Source organism: Talaromyces rugulosus, chromosome III, assembly GCF_013368755.1.
Source record: "Talaromyces rugulosus chromosome III, complete sequence".
Lineage (NCBI taxonomy): Eukaryota > Fungi > Ascomycota > Eurotiomycetes > Eurotiales > Trichocomaceae > Talaromyces > Talaromyces rugulosus.
Window position 1 is genome coordinate 480,723 of NC_049563.1, and position 23,827 is coordinate 504,549.

The following is a 23,827-nucleotide window of genomic DNA, read 5'->3' on the forward strand; positions in this document are numbered from 1 at the left end:
CTTTGCAGTGACTGAAAAGGGGGACGAAAACCATGGACCAAACGTAATCGTGTCAGTTCATACGTCAGTCGTGGAAGTCATCAGATCGTAGCTCATCGTTCAGGTCGCATAAAGTTGATCTAATACGAATCCAATTCGTCGGTCCACCCTCCGTCACTTCCTTCGATTCGCACAAATTGGCCATTATGCTCGATGATGCGCTCGTCAGACCCAACGCTGCGGATGCCTTTCATCTTTTTCCCCATTTGAATCACATTTTGCTGGTCATCAGGAGCAAACCGCTTTCCATGAGCTGCACGGAGCTTGGCATAGTATACATCACTTGCATCAGTCTCGGGTTCCGAAACATCATCGTAGGTTTCCCAATTCTCAGAGCCTGATGCCGTCTGGATAGTCGAATTGGACGCCTGTCTCATAGCTGGCGGCGGCGGTTGTTGGCGTAGTGAGTATGATGAATCAGAAGGGTACGCCATCTCCCGCGATGCTGTCGAATGAAGAGACTGGGAAGAGCCATGAGAGCTAGTAGTCTCTACCCTGCTCCGTGACATGAGTGATTGGTTCATGAAAGACCGTTGTTGACGATCATCGTATACATCATCTAGGCTGATTGGCCGGGTGCTTCGGCTAGACAAGACGCTCTCGCATCTCGACGGCTCCATTATATAACTGGGTGCCGGAGTATCTTCATTGGGGTCGTTGAACAAGTCACGCATTTTTGGCGGCGGAGCGCGCGGTGGCATTTTACCTCGTATCGTATTCGAAGAATAAGAGTTTTGTGGCTGACGGCGCTCTGGAGAATTGTTTCCATGGGGCATATTGCTCAAGGGCACGCGAGAAGGGATCTTGGAAGGAGACTTTTGTTGGGTCGTGGTTGAGACAGATGAAGGTGGTGGCTGGTTGCGCCTCATGGTCCCCGTGGGAGTTTTGGTAGCTGAGCGTGGTGGTGCGCCTCTAACTGTTCCTTGAGATTGAGGTTGTCTTGCCTTAGCAGCACTAGATGGGGGTGGTCCAGAGGGCGTTTTCGAACGCGGGGGCATTTTAGAAGCCGCGGGAGTAAGCTCGTCGAGGTATCTCTCGCCGTAGACGAGGAAAGGTCGGCCGTATTCGTCTTCCCATTTCTCCAACAGCTTTCGGAGTTCGACTTCCACCTTGGGTAATTCTTTCGAAATCCTCTTGCGCATCTTCTCTTCTCGAAGGAGCTTGCCTGGGTCGCGTCTTTCTCCTTTGTTACCGCGAGCCATAAGACGTGATGCATCTTGACTCGAGGCTGCGAGAGAATCGCGTTCCTGAATGAGGTTCTTGTGCCTGGTGATAAGTTCCAAAGCGGGAGCTCGCTGCTCTTTGAGAGCTTCAAGCCGAACAATTTCAGCTTCATGAGCTTCCAACAGGGCATCGCTATAAACGTCTGAAAATGCTGGTGTGAAGTCCAACATTTCCTCTTCGGAATAGTACAGGTCATCCCAGAGCTCTTGGAGGCGGCATCTTGAATCTTCGACGAATAGGTGCAGATTTTGTCGTTTTAGTTCGTTCAGTCGGGCCAGCTCTTCCTCGAATTCGTTGATGATACGCAGGCCACAGCCACGGTTAGCTGCAAGGAAGGCTTTCTGGTCCCGTTCATCCACTCCCAGGCGCTCCCACAAGCCTTCAACGGCGGTTTTGAGATCTTTCAGCTTTCTTTCGCGGTTTCTCTTCTCGTCCAAAAGCTTATCCCGTTTGCCTTTGAGGTTTGCAAGATCGGTGTCGTGAAGACCGAGTTGCTCTGGCGCGTCACGGTAATACTTCACGATCGTGGAATCTGTCTGCGCCTGAGACGTTCCCAGCTCGGCCCATAGCTTGATAATCTCTTCCGAGGTTGCCGTTACTAGGTGAACCCGCTTGTTGTATTCTTCGTACACTCGAGTAAATTCGTTGTCCAAAGCTGCAACATACGATGGCGAGAGATCAAAATTGGGTGGAATAGAGGCATTGGGGGATGTTGGAGGAAGTGCAATCTTCACAAAAGATGACTCCAGATGAGACGAATATGACTCCAAGGCCTCCACGAGCTCTGTAGTATAAGTTAGCTTAAGCTTCCGTCTGATGTAGGGCTAGGTGCCACAAACTTTTCACTTGCTCGAAACGTTCGCGGTGTAATTTGCTGATCGCCGAGTATTTCTCTTTCAGAAACGCAATGCAGCGGTTCAGAGGAAACGTAATACGAAGATCTCCATGGTTAAGATCGTACTGTCCATTTGCTTTCTCGTCGTCTAGGGAGGCTTCCATCTGCCTGATCGTCTGGACGAGGTGCTCTGCCTCTTCGACCATGGCAGTTTTTTCACTTTACACAGAACAAGTCAGAGGAAGCAATCTTAGAAGATTTAGTGGGGACGCGCTTACTTGTTGATAATGCGTAGGTGATTGTTCAGGGTAACCGAAAGAGCCCCGAAAAGCTGCGAGAAATTAGAACTGAATGAAAGGGACCAAAACTCAGATTCTTTCATGGTCTTACCTCGGTCTCTTTCGCCTCCCTTTCATGGTTGGGCACGCCAATGTCATCGAAGATCCCGTGCAGCTGACTGATGATCTTGTTGACCTGGGTGGTCAAATCGCTGGTGTCGACCGACATATTCGCAATAAAAGGTCGCGGCTTATTATCCGGGTAGGTGGGCTTTGTGGAATGAAGGAAAGGTATCAAGACAAAGACGGCTGCAATGGCAGGCCGTCACCCCGGGTGGAGGGCAAAATCGTGAATAGCAAGTGAACGAGAGAACGTGGGAAGAGGGTGTAGGATCAATCAATCGAGTTCACGTAGAGCCATGAAGCGTGGTGTTGGTAGTATCAAGAGAAGGGAGAGGGTCAAAAGCAGGGCTGGCTCGACGTGATAAGTCTTTGTGTACACAGCAGCGATCGCGGCCGAGAAAGCGGCTGGTCTCACGCGTCGCCAGGGCAACCGCCCACCTGATCGGGTTCTGCCGCGTCTGGCCGCCCGCTGTGGATGCCTCAGGCGCCGAAGCCTAGCTCCCCCACTTGTTCTCCGCAATCGACTTCCTTATCGGTCAGCTTCGACTTTCGAGTTGCTTTGTCCATCCGCTGTCTTTATGCTCCTCCTTTCGTCCTATTTGATCTCATCTTCTGAGAAGGATACCCTCACTCTATCTACATATTTTCCACCTCTCGTTCTTGGCCATAAGGTTTTCAAACCCACATGATGGAGGCTGCACAGCAGTCCTGGGGTATGACCGTCACCGACAGCTTTCTATTTCTTCTCTGACTTAGTGATTATTCTCTAGAATTCGAAAATTCCGTGCAGCTGGCAGATCCCAAGCGAGATGCTCTCTACAATTACGATGAAGCCGCTCACAACGAACTCTCAAACGCCAAGCCATGGAGGACTGACCCGCGATACTTCAAATCGGTCAAGATTTCGGCCGTCGCGATGCTCAAGATGGTGATGCACGCGCGATCGGGCGGCTCGCTAGAAGTCATGGGATTGATGCAGGGCTATATTGCTGCTGAGACATTTGTCGTCACCGACGCATTCAGATTGCCTGTCGAGGGCACGGAGACCAGGGTCAACGCTCAGGACGATGCGAATGAATACATGGTTGGATATTTACAGTCTTGCCGGGATTCTGGCAGGATGGAGAATGCGGTTGGTTGGTATCACAGTCATCCAGGGTATGGGTGCTGGCTCTCGGGTATCGATGTGTCGACGCAGGCGATGCAACAAATGAGCGATCCCTTTGTGGCTGTCGTTATCGACCCAGATCGTACCATCTCTGCCGGCAAGGTTGAAATCGGCGCATTCCGCACGTACCCCGATGGCTATACCGCTCCCAAGGAGGGAACCGAGGACGACGAATACCAGAGCATACCGTTGAACAAGGTCGAAGACTTTGGCGCGCACGCTTCGCAGTATTATGCCCTCGAGGTATCACATTTCAAAAGTACACTCGACACTCAACTCCTCTCGCTGTTATGGAACAAATATTGGGTAGCAACGCTCAGTCAGAGTCCACTCTTCACCACTCGTGACTACGGAAGCAAACAAATCATGGACCTAAGTCAAAAAGTGAAACGAGCGGCCCGTGGGATTGAAGGCGGCACCAGCAGAGGTGGCCCTGCAAGAGATCAGCAGTTAGGAAAAGTCGTGCGAGATGGACAGCGCGTTGTTGCTGAGGAAGTCAGCGGCCTTGTCGCTGCTGATATTAAAAGGACTCTGTTTCAGGATGTCGGTAAGACAGCGTCTGCGGGGGAGCAACAATAGGCGTGATATTCACCGACCTTGCTTTAAGGCATACTTTACATTAGACTTATGGACGTTCGGGAACGATAGTGCTTTTCATAGATAATAAAATTTCCAAGAACCAGCCCCTGAACCACAATCCTCTACATAGTACTTGTTCCTCGGGGACGCTAGCTAAATCATTATTAAATAAGTCGTATTATAAAAATGATAATACTTGTATATACTAAAAACCAAACAAATTATTATCCTCCTCATACCCCCAATCTTTCAAAACAGGCAATGCTATTTTCTGAATCATCATCGGTGGACCGCAAAGGAGCGCCACATTGTTCCTATCCGGCTCAAAGGCATGTTGTTTGATTATATCCTCAGTAATATGGCCCTTTTCACCCTTCCAGTTCTCACTGGCGTGAGAGAGCACATGCACAATCGCAAATTGGTCCGCGTGGTTCTTCGCAAACTGGTCAAAATCGCCGCTCATCAGGATATCGGCTTCGGACTTGTTTGTGTCGATCACTTTGATCTTTGTGTTGTCTTCTTGGTCTTCGAGAATTCGAGCAATTATTTGATAACCCGGAGTGACACCTGATCCACCGAGGATTAGGGAAACGTTGTTGAATCTGTGCTCTCTTCCGTCAATGACAAAGCGGCCACCCCCCTGGTATTGGATATCTCCTGCAGGACCCTTGACTTCGATTTCCTCGCCATGCCGAAGACAGTCCAGGATGTTGCTCATGGTACCACCGGGTTGGGTTGTATCTGGGTAATACGTTTTAACTACTAGGTCGAAGCTGCCGTCATCTTCGCTTTCCATGACTGGTCGTACTGGAGTGTAAGGACGGACGACCAGGCGGTCTTGGAAATGAAATCCAACCTGGATGTGTTGGCCAGTTCCGAGCCCTAGTTTCGTAGTCGGTGGCGGGAGTCCGAATGTGTAAAGATTGGTATCTTCAGACAGTTTTGCCTTGTTGAGAAGTCTAGCTTGAATCCACCTGGAGTTCGACTGTCAGCATTTACTACGGACAACTTTAGGCTTTGAGACTCTACTTGTACTTATCCAAGGCGGCTTCGGGGTCGTGTTTGACTTGCGATCTTTCCTGCTTCTTTTGCTCGGCGTCTTTTGTCATATAGTCCATTGCTCTTTGCGTAACCTTTCCGATAATACATTCTATACGATGTCAGAACATGCAACTCTCGTGGACTTTTTTGAGAGAAAAAAATAACATGTAAAGAAACAATGAACTGACGTTTCAGCTGTCCCAGAGCGTAATCGTCGTGGATACCCTCAAATTCATCCGTTGTCTCCATATGCACGATACCAGCATGCGCCATAATAGCCCCTTTCCCACCGGGATGCCAACTGAGGACACTAGTAGCATCGTATACATTGCCATTGACGACGATCCAGCAATCATCCTCATTGCCATGCTTCTCAACCTCCTGTCGAGTGAATTGCTTTTCGGGAGCTGATACCTTGCGTTTGACTTCTTCGATCCTTTCTTCGGTGGACTCTTCCATCCAGCCATTCTTGCCATTTCCAGCATCTACTGGGTGGCGGAAAAGCAGGTATGCTTCCTCATTTTGCGGATCGTCGAACACTTCAGGTTTCACTTCATACCAGCAGTTGTTCATCATTCTGTGTTGTAGGCAACTCAGTAATAGATTAGAAAAGGTGTAAATCGATGCGCTCACCCTTCTATATTCCACACAGGCTTTGGAGGCTGCGTGTTTTTATGCACATCAAAAGCACGAACAATAATACTTTGTGCACGAATAAGCTTGGTGATGTCCAAATCGATGTGCCAATGCAACCAAGTCCAGAATTTTAGGCTATGCCGAATGGGCGCATCGGGATACTACTCAAAAGCACTCAACATATACACATAAAATACAAGTAAACGTGAAACGTACCTTGCGAACACAGTACAGCCAATGTTCTCCACCATCCAGGCTGATTTCCACCTTGTCGATTTCATCTCCGCTTCCGTTGTAGGCATATCCGGTAATTCGATACATCTTACCCTTTTTCACATCCACCAGATCAATCTTTTCCCCCTGCGCCGGCCTTGCAATGACAGAATTCAGCATCTGCTCGTTACAGATGGTACTGTGGTGGCGAAACATGGTTTGCGCAATGTCAGAGCTGGTATCGGTGATGAAACTGGGCAGCTGCCGGTTATCGTAGATGTGATAGTGACTACCATTCTCATGGTCAGAAATCCAAACCCGCGCGAGCCATTTGACAGATCGCGCGCCCACCCAGCCGGGAAGAATCAAGCGCAGGGGGTATCCATGATCTGGTGGAATAGGGTGGTCATTCATCTGGTATGCGAGCATCACATCGTTGTTTCGGTCCATTGCATAATCGAGGGGGATGCAGGTTTCATATTTCCCTTCAGTGAGTGTGTCTGCGCCTTCGAAATTGACCCAGAACTGTTTTTCGGGATTCTTCTCCACGAGCTGCGTAACGCCTGCGAACATGAGGACATCGCAGAGTAAGACCCCTCGCCAGTAAGAGCAACCACTAGCAGCAGCAGTGAAATTAAACCCCCTGGTTTTCATGATCATGTTAAGCTCTTTCCGGCGATTTCCGTCACAAGCCATGAATACGGGTATATTGACGCTCTCGAATTGCTTCTGCAGATCGTCCATGCCAAAAACCAAGTATTTGTCCGCTACCACCTCTAGTTTGTGGTTTTCCCAGAGCAGATGTGGCACAGCGCCGTGGTTGCGGACGTAGTGTATCGGCGAAGGTGTGATAAGGCCAGCTTCAAAAAGCGTGGTCAGGTTGGCTTCAGCATTCATAGGATGTTTTCCTGTCAGACGGATCAATTTATCGCTGCGAGGAACCCAGCTGTCGGGGCTGAACTGGTCTGCTTCGTCGATTTTCTCGGGAAGACGCTCATTTTGAATTGGACAGCGACCCCTGCCATCATCCGTTTGCATTAATGAGCGATATTCTTGCTCATGTCGTAGGTATTGTAGGAGTGCTTCTTCTTCTGGTGAGCTTGCTGGCTTGGAATTTGCATTGTCGTTTCGTTCTTCGTCCTCTCCGCTGCCTTTTTTCTTCTGCTCATTTTCTTTTTGTTTCTGTTTCTCACCGCCTGGTCTCTTTATATTTTCCTGTTCCCTCTGCTCCTTTTCCTCTGCCTCTTTTTCCCTCTGTTTCTTGCCCTGTTCCTCCTCCTTCTTTTTATTGATGGGCCACGGCTGCTCCTGCTTGATATAGCTTTCAGTAGTATGCAGTACATATCTCCAGAAATTAGGATGCACATCCGGCCGCTCTAGATGAAAGTCCTGCCCGAATCAGCCCTCGTCAATACATACACACATACAAACACAAGAAGAAATACATGTTCATCATCATCATACCTTCTGCTTGGTCATAATATCCCGCACAGTAATCAACTCGCCTTTGCTCACCTGCTCGCGCAGCTGATCCAGCTCTTCCTCTGCAATCTTTTCGAGTTCAAACGGTCTTTCGTCGCCCGTGTGTGTCACGCCCATAAACCGTGCATCGCGCCCTCGCGTTCCCACGCGGTGATTATGCGTTAGAGTCCAGTCGGGCTCGTTGAGGATCTCCACGTCGGAGGCGCCGGGGTGTTTCTTGGAACTTGGGGACATGGCGAGGAGGAAAGACAGCAAAAAAAAAGATTTTGGACGCGATGGAAGATATTAATTGATGTCGGAAGTGCATCAATTCTGAACCCTGAATTGGCCATTTCCGATGATAACCTCGCGTTGCGTCATGGGACGATATGATGACATAGCGTTGATATCCCAAGGTTTCCGGTTCTGCCAATCGCACAAGATGCAGCGCGAACATTATTCTTTTGGGCATTGAACTTCATGTTGTGGTGCAGGATCTCGTGCATACAAATCGATGCATCAATTGGTGCGAGAGGTGATAGATGATGTCGTATCTCTCGTATCCCCTGGTGAGCACCAGCCTCACAACGTTGTAGGAAATAATAGACTCCATAACTAATCAAGAACCGTGGAAAAAGCGTTTCCATGATTATAAAGATTCTGCAAATTCTCCTAGTCAGCGCATCGCCATCTTCTATTTTCTTTGATTATTACAAGGAGTGGAAGGAAAGAAAGTTGGAAGATCGGTTGAAACTGCCTGCTGGTGGAGAACAATCCATAGCTGTGAAAAAAGTTAAGTGCCTCGTTGGAATTAATATTATTAACGATGTATGATGATTATTATAGTAGTAACTATTAATATCTTCAGTATTCACTTCAAACAAGATGACAATCTCTAAATTAACGAGGTGATCTGCTGAGGCTCTGAGCAAAGTGGATTTGGACCCCGCTTGATTACTGGCGTGTTACTTTCCGATAATATTAATTAAATACTTGAAATAATACGTATTTTTCAGAGAATAGTAATATATACAGATAAAACAAGAATAATAAGTAACATACCCACGCCAAAGTGTGAATTTATGGCTGACCAACCGTCATATTTCCAACTATCTCGGTAGATGGTCAGAAATACCCGCTAAAGCCTTGGCGTTGGCGATCTTCAAGGAGATTGCAGATCGCGGTGACGGCCGATAGCAGCTGACGCTGGATGGGGATTCACCGGATGTGGCATAAGTTTTGAAATCTATCGATTGTGTCATGATCCATTATCATAACGTCGTCTTGCTCAGGCGTGCCTCAGCTACTAGCCGAGCAGTAGCGCTGTTGCAGTGGGGGTCGCAGGCGGCTAGAACGGCTAGCCAAAATGAAACGATACTGATAAGCAGCAAATTGTGTCTCGGGCACTCGGGCTCTCCGTCTTCAGCGTTGCACGGAGCGTAGTCTGCGGGTCGCGGAGTACCAACGGCCAGCGACCCAGACCAGACCAGAACCCACGTGGAACCCGAATCAATACGATCCTCCATCATCTGTGGATGAATAGACTGGATTGAGCGGTGAGCCCCACCGCTATGAATTTCCCATGTGACATGACATCGGGCTCGAGTCATTCGACAGGGGGTTGCGGCTGTCCGTTTGCGCGGCACAAGTCTCAGTTTCCATTCGTCGATCAGAACTTACAGGAAGCCTGATTCGGAGAGCAGTCTACGCAAGGAAGTCAACGTTAGTGCCTGCATAGTCTCAAATGTCACGATAAGAAATGATAAAGAAAGACGGGAAGATAAGAGATCAGAGTTTGGGAATGGATAGCTCTGTGCCAATGCAAAATGCCAAAAATCCTCCTTCGCGTGCTTAGCGACATAAATGTAGGTAGGATGGCTGGCTCTAAAGAAGAAGAAAAAGAAGGCCCAAAAAGTAGATATACACCCCTGCGTTGATGTAAAACGCAGGTGAAACGAGGCCAATCCGCAAATGTGCGGCACGAATAGGAAAACGTAAAATCATGTCACAGAGTCATGGGCATCATCAAGTGAAAAATCGAGGCGTGAAGAAAACGGAAAAAAGAAGTCTAAGAAATGTGCAGTAAAGGAACGCCGTGCATCAAAGAAAAGGGGAATCAACGCATTGCCGCTACAATCGAGGCAATGGTCATGTTCGAGGAAGGAGAAGAGTCTGTATTGTTTTTGCCATACCTCGCAATCTTTTCGTCCTCTCGCTCTCTCGGTTCTACTTCCAAGCTGCGGTCGTACATTTCATGAACGTCACCAGCTGCTTGCATGTTGCTTAGAATGTAGTCCTGCAGTTCATGGACCGGCTGCAGCTGGTACGGAACATTTTGATATTGCTGGATGTCTCGGATAACCTCGGCCGTTTTAGCTCTCTTGTTAAAGTTGATGAGGTCGGATGGTGTGTGTGATGGAATGCCGTCTTCGATAAAAGTCAAATCGGTAAGGTATACACCTATGAGGGATGTTAGTTTTTTTTTTTTGTTTTTTTTTTTTCAAAATAAAAAAATCCAGAGTATAGGGTTCGCTGTTTTTAGTTCATACCGAAAAATGGAATACAAGGAGGATTAGCGGCATGTAAAGTCTCTCTGTATTCACCGAAATTCTTCGTGCTGGCCATAAGCCTACGCATCTGTTCGAGCACAGTCGACGTGCGGCCGCTTACTTGAGTCCATGTCCGGCCCAGTCGATGGATAGGAGCCGTTCCGAGGGCCGAAATAATCGAAGTAAGCGTAGAATAGTTGTTCATAGCTCGACATTTCTAAGTAAGGTTAGCATTGATATATCACTCTTTAGAAGCGTGTTGGTTTTCTTACATCGGCAACGTTGACAAAGTGTTTAATGACAACGACACGCTTTTTGACATCGCCCTGAGTCAGGATCATTTCAGCAACCCAGTTGGTAAGCTGGTTGGAGTGTAAGATCAATGCCTTGACATTGGCAGCGGGCTCAGTCTCTCCGAGCGCAATCTTCTTTTGCCAAGTCTTATTCAGACATTCGGTTGCACGGATTTTCCCGTACAATCTCGACTCGATGATCGTCAGCTGCCTAGCAAACTCGGTCGGATCAATATCGAGGAACTTGAGTTTCTTCATATTTTTCGGTAGAATCGGATTCGGGATGGGCATGCTTTGAGTGGGGACAAGTTTCTTGACTGTGGTATCTTGGCCGCGTAGACGCTGTTCGACAGCGGCCAAGAGCTGTGGGGATCCTGGGGTCTTCGTTGTAGCAATCGAATCTTTGGTGAAATCATGAACCTGCCGGAGAAGGTTCATGTTTGCTTCATCGTTGATTTCCATCCAGAAATTTTCAAACCAACTCTTCAAAATGTTGACTACCCGGAATCGGATTGGCTTTTGCTTCCGATCCACCCACATTTGTAGTTCATCTGGGGTCAACCCATACGGGGGCTGAATGCTGAACCGTTGAACCAACTTATCAAAAAGTTCCGGGGCTGTAGTGAACGAGCGATACGTGAGGAGGAAAGTGTTGTTGAAAGACGCGTCTAGCTTATCGTGACGAGTCAATTGCTCCACCAACCCTTCTAGAGTACCACATTTGAGAGTGGGCACATCGGCTTTGTTGTCATAAAAAACTTCGCCTTCGTGGTCAAAGTTCAAGAACCATGGTGTCTCTTCAGGTACGGCAACCGGTTCACGGAGAGGCTCTCTCGTGATCGTAGTTGGGGGAGCTTGGCCAAAGAAGCGCTGGGCTTTTTCCATGTTTCGACGGACTTTATTGCCGTCGTCATCAAGTCCGAAAGGTAAGGCTGGGACAACTGATGCGGTAGTTTTACGTCTGGCAGGGTCGACACGATTCGATGCCTTTTGGAAGGGATCCATTGCGCCGTCATCGACAAAGTGAGTCTGGTCGTTAGAGTCACGCGATTGCTCAGGAATCTGCTCTTGCAAAAGAGACAGAGAAAACCCAATTTGCGAGGCATAGGCCTCGAGTTGACGAGTAACGCTTCGCACTCCATTCAATCGATCCTCAAGCGAGTCTCCTCGTAGTTCGGCCCATTCATCGCCCAAGGGGGCAGAAACAGATTGACAGCTCAGGACAAGGTCGGCAATAGTCTCGTAGACTCGCTGTTTCTGCATGCCAAAGTCGACCAGTTGTGGGTTTTGGAGACTTGTGCCAAGCGGGGCCAGGTTGATCGACTCAACCGTCATGATCCAGGGTCGGTATTTTTCCACAACACTAATAGCGGCAAGACAAATGGTATCACTCAGGGTTTGATGCTGTTTTTGGGTGATTGCCTTGTGGCTCAGAACTAATTGCTCCTCTAGCTTTCTAATACTGAGAGCTAGTGACTTCCTCATCAAGTCGATCTGATCAAGCAGAGCGAGATCGAGGGATACTGACGGCTCCTGACCAAGTTCCTGGCCATCAGGCTCAAGAAAAGAAGTAGCGCCAGATTCGCTGTTTTTAATACCATTGTTCATCCAGTGACCGCCTGATGAGCTGTTGAGCACAAAGCCGGGCACAATGCGGTTGATATTGTCGCCACGCTGTTGACTAGCGACTTCAACGTAGCCATAGACACCTTGCCAGACGCCATCGGCTTCTTGCAAGCATTTGACAGCAGAGTCAGGATTTGTCCAATCAGAAGTTGCAATATGCGAAGACAAAACGAGTTTAGAAAACTTGGACATCATGTCTCGAAAATGTGGGTAAAGGGTGCGGTTTGATGAGATAATAGAAGGGTTTCCAGAGTGATTATCGGTAGTATCCGAGCCCGCGGCGAGCAACAAGCGAAGGTGGTCAGAAATGTCTTCTGCTTTTCGGACATATTCGCTGCGGTCACCGTTGCGAATAGCCTGTCGATAGGCTTCGATAGCATTGCGCATATTTTCCAGCAGATCAGACCAGCTCAAGCGAGAGCCAGGCGTGTCGTCTACAAAGTGTCGCGGAATGGAAGAAGCATTGGATGGGCGACCAGAAGGATGTGAGAAGGAAGATTGGGAGGTGTACTTCTGTTGGGTGGATTTGGACACGGGGGATGGGTTCAACGAGTCCATGGAGGTGGCCGGAGAGACGTCATCAGACAAGGAGCGACGTCTGCGGGAAATAGAGTCACGCGACGCCAGCATCAACGATTCGCCTTCGCCTTCAGAACCAGAGCCATCGTAGTCGTCTTCGTCGCGCTCCACACCTCGGGCCATCATTTCTGGAGGCGGGCGAGTCTGGTCAGGAACAAAAAAGTTGTTGCGATCGCGGGGACCAAACTCGTTTGCCAGCAATGGGTTTTCCAGCGGGAGTTCCATGGTGCTGGTTCCGGTCAAGGTGTTGAAATAGAATAATCGGCCATCAGGGGTGGCCTGTGGAATCCAAAAGGCAGCTTCTTCTTGCTCGCCGGGGCCGGTGCCTTCTATGGGAAGAATGGGTTGAGAATCGCGCTGGTTGTGGTGTTCCAGATCAAACTCGTCTTCATGTTCGTCTTCATAATCGTCATCCAGGCCAGACTCGGCGCTGGTGTCACCAGCATCGGATACCATACGGTGGGAGCTGAGCTCCTCGATCTCGTCGAGGTTGGTCACTATGGCACAGTAGTTGCTGGGGAACCAGCCACGGACATTGCCGATGACTCCATCCCACCAACCGGTCTCGAGCTGGTTGAGAACTTGGATGACGTCTCCCTGGCGGAAACTGAGGCTCGTATGATCGTCGGCGTCGTAGTCATACAGGGCCTTGACGTAGAGGGCCGGCAGCGGTTCGGTCAATTTGATAGGCGACATTTGCCTTTGCGGCGACGACTGGCCCAGCTCTTGTTGTATCGAGTGACTGCGTTGGCGACCACCACTGGCGGCGCGGGGGGGCGAGGACACCATGTCTGACTGGTCGTCTTCGGCGTAGCGAAGGGTAGTCGTGATGGCACCGGACTTGGACGCAAAGCCCGGATGGATGTTGAGGGCCATGGGAGCTACTCCAGGCTGATACATGTCGTTTTGTTTTTGGAGGGGGGGGTGGGGGAGTGAGTGGCTAGGTGGTTTGGAGAAGGCAGTCAGGAAATTGCTCTTTCGCTATTTCCCGACTGCTGCTGCGGCAGTGGCTTAGAGAGTAGACGAGAAAGACGAGGTTACAAAGCTCATGACTCGGCCAGACAGATGACAGTTTCTTCTGAATCCTCTCAAGCCACCTGGAGGGGGGTGGAGGGAACGATACTTGGTTGAAGAGAGAGAGAGAGAGAGAATCAGGGTTGCGTTGGCGGAAACAGTCGGCGTATGCAACTGTCGATCGAAGCACACTCTCAGTGACTGCAGTCGATGCGGGAGGGACCGAGCAGGGGGGCGGGAACGAGGGGACCTCAGCAGACAGTTGCTCGCAGGTGACGAAGTAGCGAGCGAACGGGCGAAGAGCAAGAGGCGAGGCAGAGTGTTCACAGCATGGGTGAGAGAATTGAGGTCGACGAAGGTTGAAGGTTGGAAGGATGGGGGAGAAGAGAAGCAGGAACCGAAAAAACGGCGACAGCACCAGGTAGTAGCAATAGCAGCAGAGCAGTCGCAGAAGCAGCAGCCGCAGCACCCAGCAGCAGAGGGGAAGGAAGGCGGAAGGCACTTGCCTTGTCCGGCAGGGAAGCGGGCGACGACAGTGCGCAGTGCCGTGCAGTGCACACATCCAGCCCCGCCCGTGGGAGCAGCTGTGATTGGCTGGTGGGCGGAGGGCCAGAGCCGGCGATTGGTGGGCCGCTCGGTAGTCGGTACGGCGACGGTCCAATGGCAGTGCAGTGTCGTGTTTGCAGTGGGGCCCCGTCGCGTGCTTATTCGCTGTTATAACTTGCGGGGGGTACCGTATTGCTGTAATATTACATATTCCCATCTTCTTGTTACTGCTGCTGCTCGCAACGCCTCTCTTTCTATTCCTTGTGTACGGGTTAACACGGAGAATAATCGAGTTCTCGTCAAAGCAGTCGCCAAAGCGCGTCAGCAGCCAGAGCGCCTTCTTCTATGGATCTAGAAAACGCCTGGAGAGCTAGAGGCTGGCGCTACTGATGCACAATGCAACATATCCAGTACACAGGCGGTACGCGACGGGGTATCGGTACACCCCACCTTCGCGACTGTCAACACTCGGCATTCTGCACTCAGCACTCAGCACTACCACTACCACTACCACTCAGCTCTCGCGCGTTCTCTCGGCCTCTCTCTTTCTCTGTTCTCGCTTCTGTCTGCTGATCATCGCCTGCAGCCAGACTGCCCCGGTGATCGTCAGTCGCGTGCCTTGCTCGACGTTATCGATTATGCGATTATCGCGGAGTATCCGTTGTGGGGTGGGGATATGCAGCAGCCACCGGTCACTAACCTAGTTGGACTTGGACCTGGAACGGGGAATGACTAGAACTGGAACGGGGCTTCGCACACTGAACTTTGGACAGATGCTCAGTCAAAGACGCCAACGCTTTGTATCCCACCGTCCTCTCTATATCTAGCCCTCGGGTGGCTTGCAGTCCAACGTCCGCCCAGATGAGGTTTATCTTGACAGAGCATCCCATCGGCTGATGGCCCCGGTGACGCTGTGAGGTTGCAGCCGTACAACGTCCAACAGCGCCCGTCGCATGGCTGTCGCATGGCCGAGGCTGTCACTGTATGTCACTCCCTGCATGCGCATTTGTGTGTATGCACGGCGGCGGATTGGTGGGAGTATTATTATTAACATTCGATTAATATTCGACCGTTTCGCGCCAACTCATTGGACAGAGGAAACCTTGCGTATTCTGGCCTTACGATAATTAATAACGCATTTTTCTTGGTGTCCACCGAGACCGAGACCGCGTACGCCGTACGTCCGGGGCCTATAACACCTACCGGGGTATTTGATATTATTATCGGCGATGAACATGGGGCAAGCAAACTAACGATCCTGCTTTCGGATACCCGGACCAGGGTAATAATGCCTGGAAATGGAAGTTGAAGTGCTTTCTGGAAATGCATGTCCGGATTCTTCTTCCACGGCGCTGGGAGCTCTGAACGGAGAAACGGAGTATACTCCGTCCACTACTGACTAGTTCAACTAACTTAATACGGCTACGTATGTATATTCTTTTGTGTCTTGGATGGACTGCCTGACAGCTGGTTCGGCCCCGCTCGCTGTGAACCTTCGGAGAACTCTCTTACAACCCTCCCAGAAAGGGCTCAAGGCGTCCCAACTTTGCGCCGAGTCTCTAGAATTGAGTCGCGACCCATATTTACCATAACCTTGCCATAACCTTACCTCGTCATGGTCTTGGGCATGTGAATTCCGTCAAAAAAAACCCCCCCCTACGTACAAACCAGTATTATTAATGATAACCAACTGCAATAATAATGAACATTAGCACGGGTCTATTATTCAAGTTCGTATTACATTATTCCATAGCGCGCAATAATAAGAATAATAATACCAGTCTTTGGACCCCAACAACCTCTTTACAGACAATTAATGCGGCATTATTATTACCATTGTTCTCCTTCCATAAACGGTCATAGGCCGGGTCGCATACAAACTTCAAAGCGTGGAGACGCGCTATCGACTATAGGACGACGATCACCACCGCTTTTTTTTTTTTTTGCGGGGCGCGTGTATTCTTCCGTCAGTCAGCTATCAACTTTTGCCAAAAAGGCAGATGCCAAGTTCTTTGTGGTCAGAGTTGAACTGGTCAATGGTTGTTTTTGGAGCTGTCGAGTATGTAGGATGGGTGGGCGGGCGGATAAATGAGAGCTCACCTTGAAGAGCAAGGTGATTTGTCATTTTTTTTTCTCTTTTGAAATATTGATAGAGAAAGAAAGGAGTAGATAATTTATTATATCCATCATAGCAGGGCGTAATTGCGATTTACTAATCGAGATATTGATTGGTTTTGCGCTCCTTACTTTAATTTCATATCTTCGCTCTATCAAGGAGTCTCGAGTCTCAAGCTGCTCCCAGATAGATACATCACCAAATAATGCAGAACACATTCTAACCCTCCTTTCGGTTAAATAGTAAACAAAACAGTAATTAATATCAAGAGCATCCCGGCAAAAGTGACTTGTGTGACTATCGGGTTTTGCCTGATAGGTAATAGAATGTCAATATGGCTCCTTGCGTGGATGATTGCGAGCGATTGCGAAAGATTGCTGCTTGTAGAAAATGGCTCGTACGGACAGTATACATGTAGCTAACCGGCCAGTTTCCCCAAGGGCCCACTGGTGCTGTAGCACACGCAGTAAATTCCCCGGTAGTACATGTAGTAATCCATCCGCATTTGATCTTTCAGCTCATAGTATTCTCCTGTCGGAACATGTGAACCTTCCACTCGTATTCATTGTTGCCTCTATCGCAATTACTAATTCCTGCTACTATGTACAAATGCCATATGTACCTAAATAAACAGTGGCGTAATTACATATTGGAATAATCATATCATATATACATACAAGCCCTATATAATCGCTTCACTGCGTTCCACAGCCATCTTCAATCAGCCGTGAAAACAGCCTTGCCATCAAACCAGGTCTCTTCTACCGCCGCCTGCAACAACCTATCTGCTGACCACTCCATATCAACCACGACAAAGTCAGCTCGCAGCCCCTTCTTCAGCCGGCCCGTAATCGTGTCCGAAAAACACGAATACGCAGCCCCCGTAGTCGCAGCTGTCAGGGCTATCACGAGGGGTAGTGCAAAGTGCGCATTCACCGTCTCCTTGGACGCAGGTAGCCGTGCTGAGCGCCTCGTCGTCGCCGTATACAAGTTTGGCAACGGCTTGAAAGGAGCGGTGGGGGAGTCAGACCCAAACGCCAGTGGCGCTCCGCCGTCGACAAAATCCCGGTATGCAAACGCCCGCCGACAGCGCTCGGGGCCGATGAGCGCTGGCCATGCGCGCAGAATGTCTGGGTCTGAGTGGACTGGCTGCACTGACGCAGTGATTCCGAGCTTGCCCAGCCGCGCTGCGTCTTCGGCCGTTGTCATTTCAAGATGCTCGATTCGGTGTCGTCGGGTTGGGTCTGCATGCGCCTCGAGCACGTTGAGCACTGTGTGCACTGTGGCGTCTCCGATTGCATGAAGCGCGCATTGCAAACCAGCCTGCACCGCGCGCTCCACGACTGGCGCCAGCTTCTCGGCTGGCCACAGCGGATCGCACGAGACTCCGTTCAGTGTATACGGCTCCAAAAGCGCGGCCGTGCAGCCGTCAATCACCCCATCACAGATGACTTTAATGCCTGCAATGCGAAAGTCCGGCGATGTGTCCAGGTTGTACTTGGCGTGCAGCTCGCTGGCCCTGTCGACCTGGGCCAGGTCGGCCGCCGGGTCGGTCGAGGGCACAATCAGCCAGTGCGCCGCGATGCGCAGCGTCAGACGCTCCTGTTGGCGAAGCTGCAAGAGTGCTTCCCACGAGTTCTCATCCATGGCCATGTCCACCAAGCCCGTGTATCCGCAGGCCGTGTATGCGGAGATGGCGCCTCGGAGCGCATTCAGCTTGTCCTCGGTGGAAGCAACGCGCGCAAGATGCGGCCAGATGAGCGAGAACACGACCGCCTCGCTCAGGAGACCTGATGGGTTTCCGGTCTCTGGGTCTCGATGAATCGTGCCGCCTGGGGGGTCCGGCATGGCCTCGACATCGAGCTCTCGCAGCGCGGCCGTGTTGCACCAGGTCGAATGGAGATCCTTGGAGTCGATGTATATCGGCCGCGGATCGAGGTCATCCAACATCGACGCCAGAGCCTCGTTGTCCATCATGCTCTGCATCCATCCTTTACACAAAACGCGCGGCGCGGCCGGGTTGGCTTGCGCAAAGGAGCGGATGGTGGTGCGGATGTCGGCGAGATTGGTGCAGTGGTCGAGGTCGAGTTTTTGGAGGGACTGGCCCAGGAGCAGCAGGTGCATGTGGCCGTCTACAAAGCCTGGCAACACGTATCGTTGGCCGAGGTCGCGCACCGCGGCGCCGTCGGCTCTGGCCTGCGCGACCTGCTCGTCAGTCGCATGGCCGACGTGCGTGATAGTGTCGCCTTCGATCACCATGCATTCTTCAAAGGCAGCGTCTTCGCTGTTCGCCTTGCTGCCACTCCCCGTGAAGAAACGTCCATTGGTGAAGACGGTGGCCATTCCTTGGTAGCAACTTGGTGTTGAGGAGGAAACATATGAGGGATATCTGGAAGGTGCGGGGTATACATAGTGATGTGGGGTGTCGTGATATCAACCCCTATTTACATAGTATAGTAGCTTGTGTTAGTAGAGTAGCATAATCATGGGTCTTTTACCTTTTAATTCTCTGTTGTAGCTGTTTTCATCGTTAATCTAGAAATTGATGCGATGTATGTCGTTAAGCTAGGGATGAACACCAGGGGCATATCTGTCGCATCCCAAGAACTTTGTGATGAGACAAGGTTTTAGATGTTTAATTTTTCTTCTAAGCTTTCAAATGCATTATATATTAATTTATTATTAGAGATATATCTTTTGAAAAACACTTTAATGTCAGTTTTATATGATATATATCGATATAAAAGAGGCAAGTTGGCTATTGTGTAGGATGTCTACATCAAGTTATCAAATGCAAGTAGTCCTTAGTTTAGTAAATCCATAAATCTCCTACCACGAATTCATGAATGGTATCTTAAATAAACAATATAACAATAATGCATGTAAATTCTAAATGTCGAACTGAAAGTGTGTAGTATATACAAGAACCAGTACATAGTAGGTTTAGTGCGATTTTCTGGACAGTGACACATATAAAAGTGAGTTAGACATAACAACCTCGATTATGGATTCCTAAAAATTTCCCTCATATATTTGCTAATATGGACTGGGATGAGCGTGCTCAAAGAGTCCATGATGAAGAATCTCTTGCTTGGTCTGGTAGATTTAACAACACAAAACTAACGGATAGTATTGCCAAATGGGTCTGCAACGATTTTTCTTGTGAGCTTGTTGAGAATAGATGATGTTTCAAGTAGAGCTACAAGGTTCAATTCAGCGACGGCATGGAATGGATAGTGCGATTTGCTGTGTCTGGTAAAACCATGGAAAAGGTGCAATCGTGGATTTGTTACGGTGCAATTCATCAAGGCAAAGATAAAATCCCGAACTTGTTAATAGCTAGCTAGCTTCATTGATGATATTGTACGTGGGCCGACAGAAGATATACCTTGGAATCAGACATGAATGACCAGAAATTAAAAAATTACATCCCGTCAGGTTGCGAACATTTACCTTGAGCTTCCATCACATAATTTCCCACCTATCGGTCCCTTATAAACTACAGTCAAGCCGGGCCGTTGACGCTGAAAATAAACGAGATTGAGAATCACGGCGGTATATAAAGTCGACTATAGATGGTGAAGTTTTGGCTGCAGACTATAAATCCAAAAGCTGCTCTCCGACTAAAGAGTAATTTTTTGGTGTTGCTGACAAGTATGATCATGGTCCATTCAAACTTATCTGTGAGATTTGCGATATGAAGACATCCTTGTCAACAATAAAGACTACTTATAAATCATTGTGGTTCTTAACCAGGAATGGTTATACACTACAGCCTATCAAATGCCATTTTTATTACTGCGTTAGCTAAAATATTTCCCAGTATAAAGAACTCATAAAAATATTTACTGAAATTTTAACGTATGAGGATAACAAAAGAGCGATAAAAATATCTATATGGGCACTAATACAACAGCCCCTGGTTAATAAAAAGTTCTAGTACCATAAACTAGTTTATTCCTACTTTAGATTACTAGAAGATATAGCCTGATCTACTCTTTAAAAGACTATTCCTGGTCTTGATACGGTTATAACTCTCAAATATAGCAAACAGCAGCCATTTGCTAAAGCTAATATGGAAAAACTGAGACAGTACAATATAGAGTGGGTAGCTATGAAAGAAAGGATTGACAAAGAGCATGCTAGATTTAAAGCCAGGGTATAGAGAGTCAGGGAGGTGGGAGATTTAGACATTTCCGATATCTTTTAATTTTGTTTCATCCTCGCTACTACCTTTAGACTAGCCAGGGATAGCTCATTACTACCAGTACTAATTTGTTGTTTCTCGTGTTTGATTGTAATAGAAAATTTCATTCATGTTTTTTGCGAGCTCTTGGGAAATCCCTGTCAACGTCCTCGCACGTAGCTACTACACGTCAACTATCATAACTGACACCATCGATCGTCTTTGATATCTGTAGCATCCATTTGTGCGTTTGTTTAGTACATGTATACATGCAAGATCAACATAAGGTCGGTCGCAAGTTCAATGTTATGTGTGGAAAATTTAGGGGGCGGTGGGCCACGGTATTACTAGATGGAGTCAAACTCAACATCAATACTACGGACATAATATCGAATTAACAATTGAAGATGATATCATGGATCCAGTCCTCGGAGCCAATAAATCAACGGATATCATGAGAGTAAAAATATACGCCATGGATGATTTTTCCAGTAGCATATAAATTCGACATGCATTACGTCTGTATATATATATATATATCAACACTACATATACATGTACCAACATTTGAATACGAATTATCCTATTAAGTAGTACAAAGTATTGGTTCTATTTAAAACTGACCGGCTTATTAGCATTTTGACTGATAATATTCCATTACTGCAGGCCAAACATGAAGAATCTACTACACATCAATTGATATCCAGGGGTGCGGTGAACAATATGTATACCGGACCAAATCTGAACCAATCACATATCACACCACATATCATAAGATATGATTCATGCAGCCCAACAGGACTCGATAACCCGATTCATCCTGAATATACTCCGTACGAACGGAGTAATAATAATAATAAGATGCATCCACGGACAAGTGCCGGCGAATATCAGCAAAAGGTTGTATCGAATTTCTGGCCCGACAAGGATGCGGCACTAGTGGTCAGTAGCCTCGGGGAAGCCGGAAATTGCCCCCCTTTTGTCCCCACTTGGCGGGCCCACCCGCGGCAACCTCAATAATCATCCTCTAGTTAGTAGTACTACGACGTACTAAGTAATTACTAACCAAATAACGAAGACCCGAGGCCAAGGTTAAACTTTTTCCCTTCCAAAACGGTCGCTGTTTCCGTGTGAGGATTCCCACAATTTCCACCGCGTTGGTAAGCCGGCCTATTTACTAGAAACTTTGTGGAAAATTGGAAGACTGGAAGATTAGACCAGGGGCCTGGAATCCACCAGAGAGCCGGTCCGAAGATCAAAATCCTAGCTGGAGCCTGGTTGTTGGTAAAGACGGGATGGAGTCTTATGACACGGAGTACGGAGCAGAGGTGAAGAAGCGTGAGGTTAGTAGTTACGGAGTACTGAGGTAGCTACATGCTCCGTCGTGATAGCGTTGAAATGGCAAAGGGCGGTCAATAGGGCACTGCTTCACCGACTCCTAGTGGCATCGACGTTGTGAGTGTATTTACAGAGCAGACCGCCTTGCTGAGAAGACAGCTCCAGAGTGTTAGTTTGTACAGTAGTTTGAGTCGACGGACTGAGGTTACCCTCCGTCGTTTGATCCGTGTTCCGAGCATAAGCCCGAAGAGTGTCAAGAGTCAACGGGCCGATCTGAATGCATCCGAATCGAAACAAAAATACTAAAATTGGATGGAACTAGCCAGAGGCAAGGCAAGGCAAGGCAAGGCAAGGCAGCCAGCCTGACGGATGGATGCAGCCTGCAGGGCAGCAGCAAGGGGCTGGGCGCAGGTATGCCCTCGTCCTGATCATCCCACTAAGGTCAGGTCCCGGAGGCTCGCGAATGAGCATGGAGAAGAGGCGCGGTGGAGAAGACAACAAAGGATTGGCAAGATTGGCATGACGGAGAGGACCTCAGGAGTTACCGTAGAACCTGTGACACCGCCTGTTGCCAGTTGGATTGGGCCGTTGGCGTCTGGGTGTTTGGTGGGTATTTGATAGGTTGTTTCGTTCCTCTGCTGTTCTCCGGCTGGTTCAGTAGGGACGGACCGCAGCGCGTGGGTGGAGCAACTCAGCAAACCATATGAGCAAGAAAGGAGGAGAGATGAGAGAAACGAGAGGTGAAAGGACAGAAATAATCCAGGGGGCTGGGCTCGATCTGCCGGGGCCGCCCGCCAATCAGCAGCCGCCCATGGCCCCACCGGCAGCTCTCACCGCTTTCATCTGCCCTGATTTGACCAAAGCGGTGAGAAAATAATCTTTTGTTGTCTATCAAGTGGTAGTAGTACTGGAGAGACGACTCACCGTCTTTGCAATGACACGTCTAGGCTCGACAGTTGTTGATGACCACGTCTCGATTCGATTCACGTGAGCTTGGGTTCGGGGCGTGAGAAACGCGCCGAGTGGGCCCGGAAATTGCATGCGATCAACAGGAACAAATATTAATAATGTCTACCCTTTTTTTTTTTTTTTTTTTTTTTTTTTTTAATAACACTCAGCCACAAATAAAGAGGGATGTATTATTATTACTGTTGTTGAATTCAGAATGAGTGTGAATTTGGAATTTTTGGTATTTACTATTTACCCCCCACTAGGCCCGGATTGGCTGCTTTACAATTTGCGTGGATCTGACTGGTTGGCTGCGCGAAAATCGCCCATCTGGCATATTGTGACTGGGCAGCTTGATATGCAAGGATCATCGGAGTTTCTGACTCGGTCCCCGACTCGATCTATATGATTATTGTTTGTGGCATGCGCCGATGTGAGTAATACACCATCATGAGACTAGTTTCGGTTACTTTTCCAACTTTTCTTTGAGGGGTCATGAGAATCCAGCATAGAGGGGGAGGGGCATCTGGAGGGGTAACCATCAGTCATGCTTTGTGGCACAGTCATTATTACGTGCGGTACAAATACCAACAATACAGGCTGTGTACTAAATAAAAAACAAATGAATAATATTTGAGTTTGGAAATTCGAGAGGGATTATTCCTTGATGGTTAGTTAATAGTTACGTCGCAGTGTGTGTGAGCTGTCCCAGTCAGCGGTGTTAGGGATGCAGCCACAAGGAGGGGCCGGACGAGGGGAGGGGCATTACGAGGGGAGTGCGTGTGGTTATGCTTTGGCGCGGCCCCGCACCCGCTGGATCCAAGATTGCGGTTATGCTTGATGACACAATTCACATGTCATTTGTGTTTGTGTATATCTCTCTACAAATATATTATGTGCATGTCACCGTAACAAGTACACCACAAGCATGCGTGTCAAGGGCTAAAACATTATTATATTTTTTCCAGGGATATCTTATCAAAGGAGGCACAGCACAGTCAGCTAATAATAACAAAAAGTAATCCCCCCACGGCT

The 23,827-nt window shown here is 48.7% G+C and overlaps 5 protein-coding genes across 5 annotated transcripts; 1 reads left to right on the forward strand and 4 right to left on the reverse strand.

Moving 5' to 3' along the window:
* Positions 1 to 119: 119 nt before the first annotated feature.
* Positions 120 to 2,605, reverse strand: TRUGW13939_05028 (uncharacterized protein; the record flags this gene model as incomplete). Its single annotated transcript, XM_035488193.1, has 4 exons — positions 120 to 2,047; positions 2,103 to 2,317; positions 2,377 to 2,429; positions 2,489 to 2,605. The coding sequence occupies 4 exons, from the start codon at positions 2,603 to 2,605 to the stop codon at positions 120 to 122; spliced, it is 2,313 nt and encodes a 770-aa protein (XP_035344086.1).
* A 582-nt stretch (positions 2,606 to 3,187) lies between these two features.
* Positions 3,188 to 4,246, forward strand: TRUGW13939_05029 (uncharacterized protein; the record flags this gene model as incomplete). The annotated part of the gene is made up of 2 exons (XM_035488194.1): positions 3,188 to 3,212; positions 3,270 to 4,246. The coding sequence occupies 2 exons, from the start codon at positions 3,188 to 3,190 to the stop codon at positions 4,244 to 4,246; spliced, it is 1,002 nt and encodes a 333-aa protein (XP_035344087.1).
* Positions 4,247 to 4,451: 205 nt separating this feature from the next.
* On the reverse strand, positions 4,452 to 7,852 carry TRUGW13939_05030 (uncharacterized protein; the record flags this gene model as incomplete). Its single annotated transcript, XM_035488195.1, has 6 exons — positions 4,452 to 5,220; positions 5,276 to 5,396; positions 5,476 to 5,864; positions 5,921 to 6,084; positions 6,140 to 7,525; positions 7,601 to 7,852. 6 exons carry the CDS (start codon positions 7,850 to 7,852, stop codon positions 4,452 to 4,454), a joined length of 3,081 nt encoding a protein of 1,026 aa, XP_035344088.1.
* A 1,861-nt stretch (positions 7,853 to 9,713) lies between these two features.
* TRUGW13939_05031 (uncharacterized protein) lies at positions 9,714 to 13,544 on the reverse strand (the record flags this gene model as incomplete). Its single annotated transcript, XM_035488196.1, has 3 exons — positions 9,714 to 10,057; positions 10,147 to 10,363; positions 10,419 to 13,544. The coding sequence occupies 3 exons, from the start codon at positions 13,542 to 13,544 to the stop codon at positions 9,714 to 9,716; spliced, it is 3,687 nt and encodes a 1,228-aa protein (XP_035344089.1).
* Positions 13,545 to 17,037: 3,493 nt separating this feature from the next.
* TRUGW13939_05032 (uncharacterized protein) lies at positions 17,038 to 18,663 on the reverse strand (the record flags this gene model as incomplete). The annotated part of the gene is made up of 1 exon (XM_035488197.1): positions 17,038 to 18,663. One exon carries the CDS (start codon positions 18,661 to 18,663, stop codon positions 17,038 to 17,040), a length of 1,626 nt encoding a protein of 541 aa, XP_035344090.1.
* Positions 18,664 to 23,827: the final 5,164 nt, after the last annotated feature.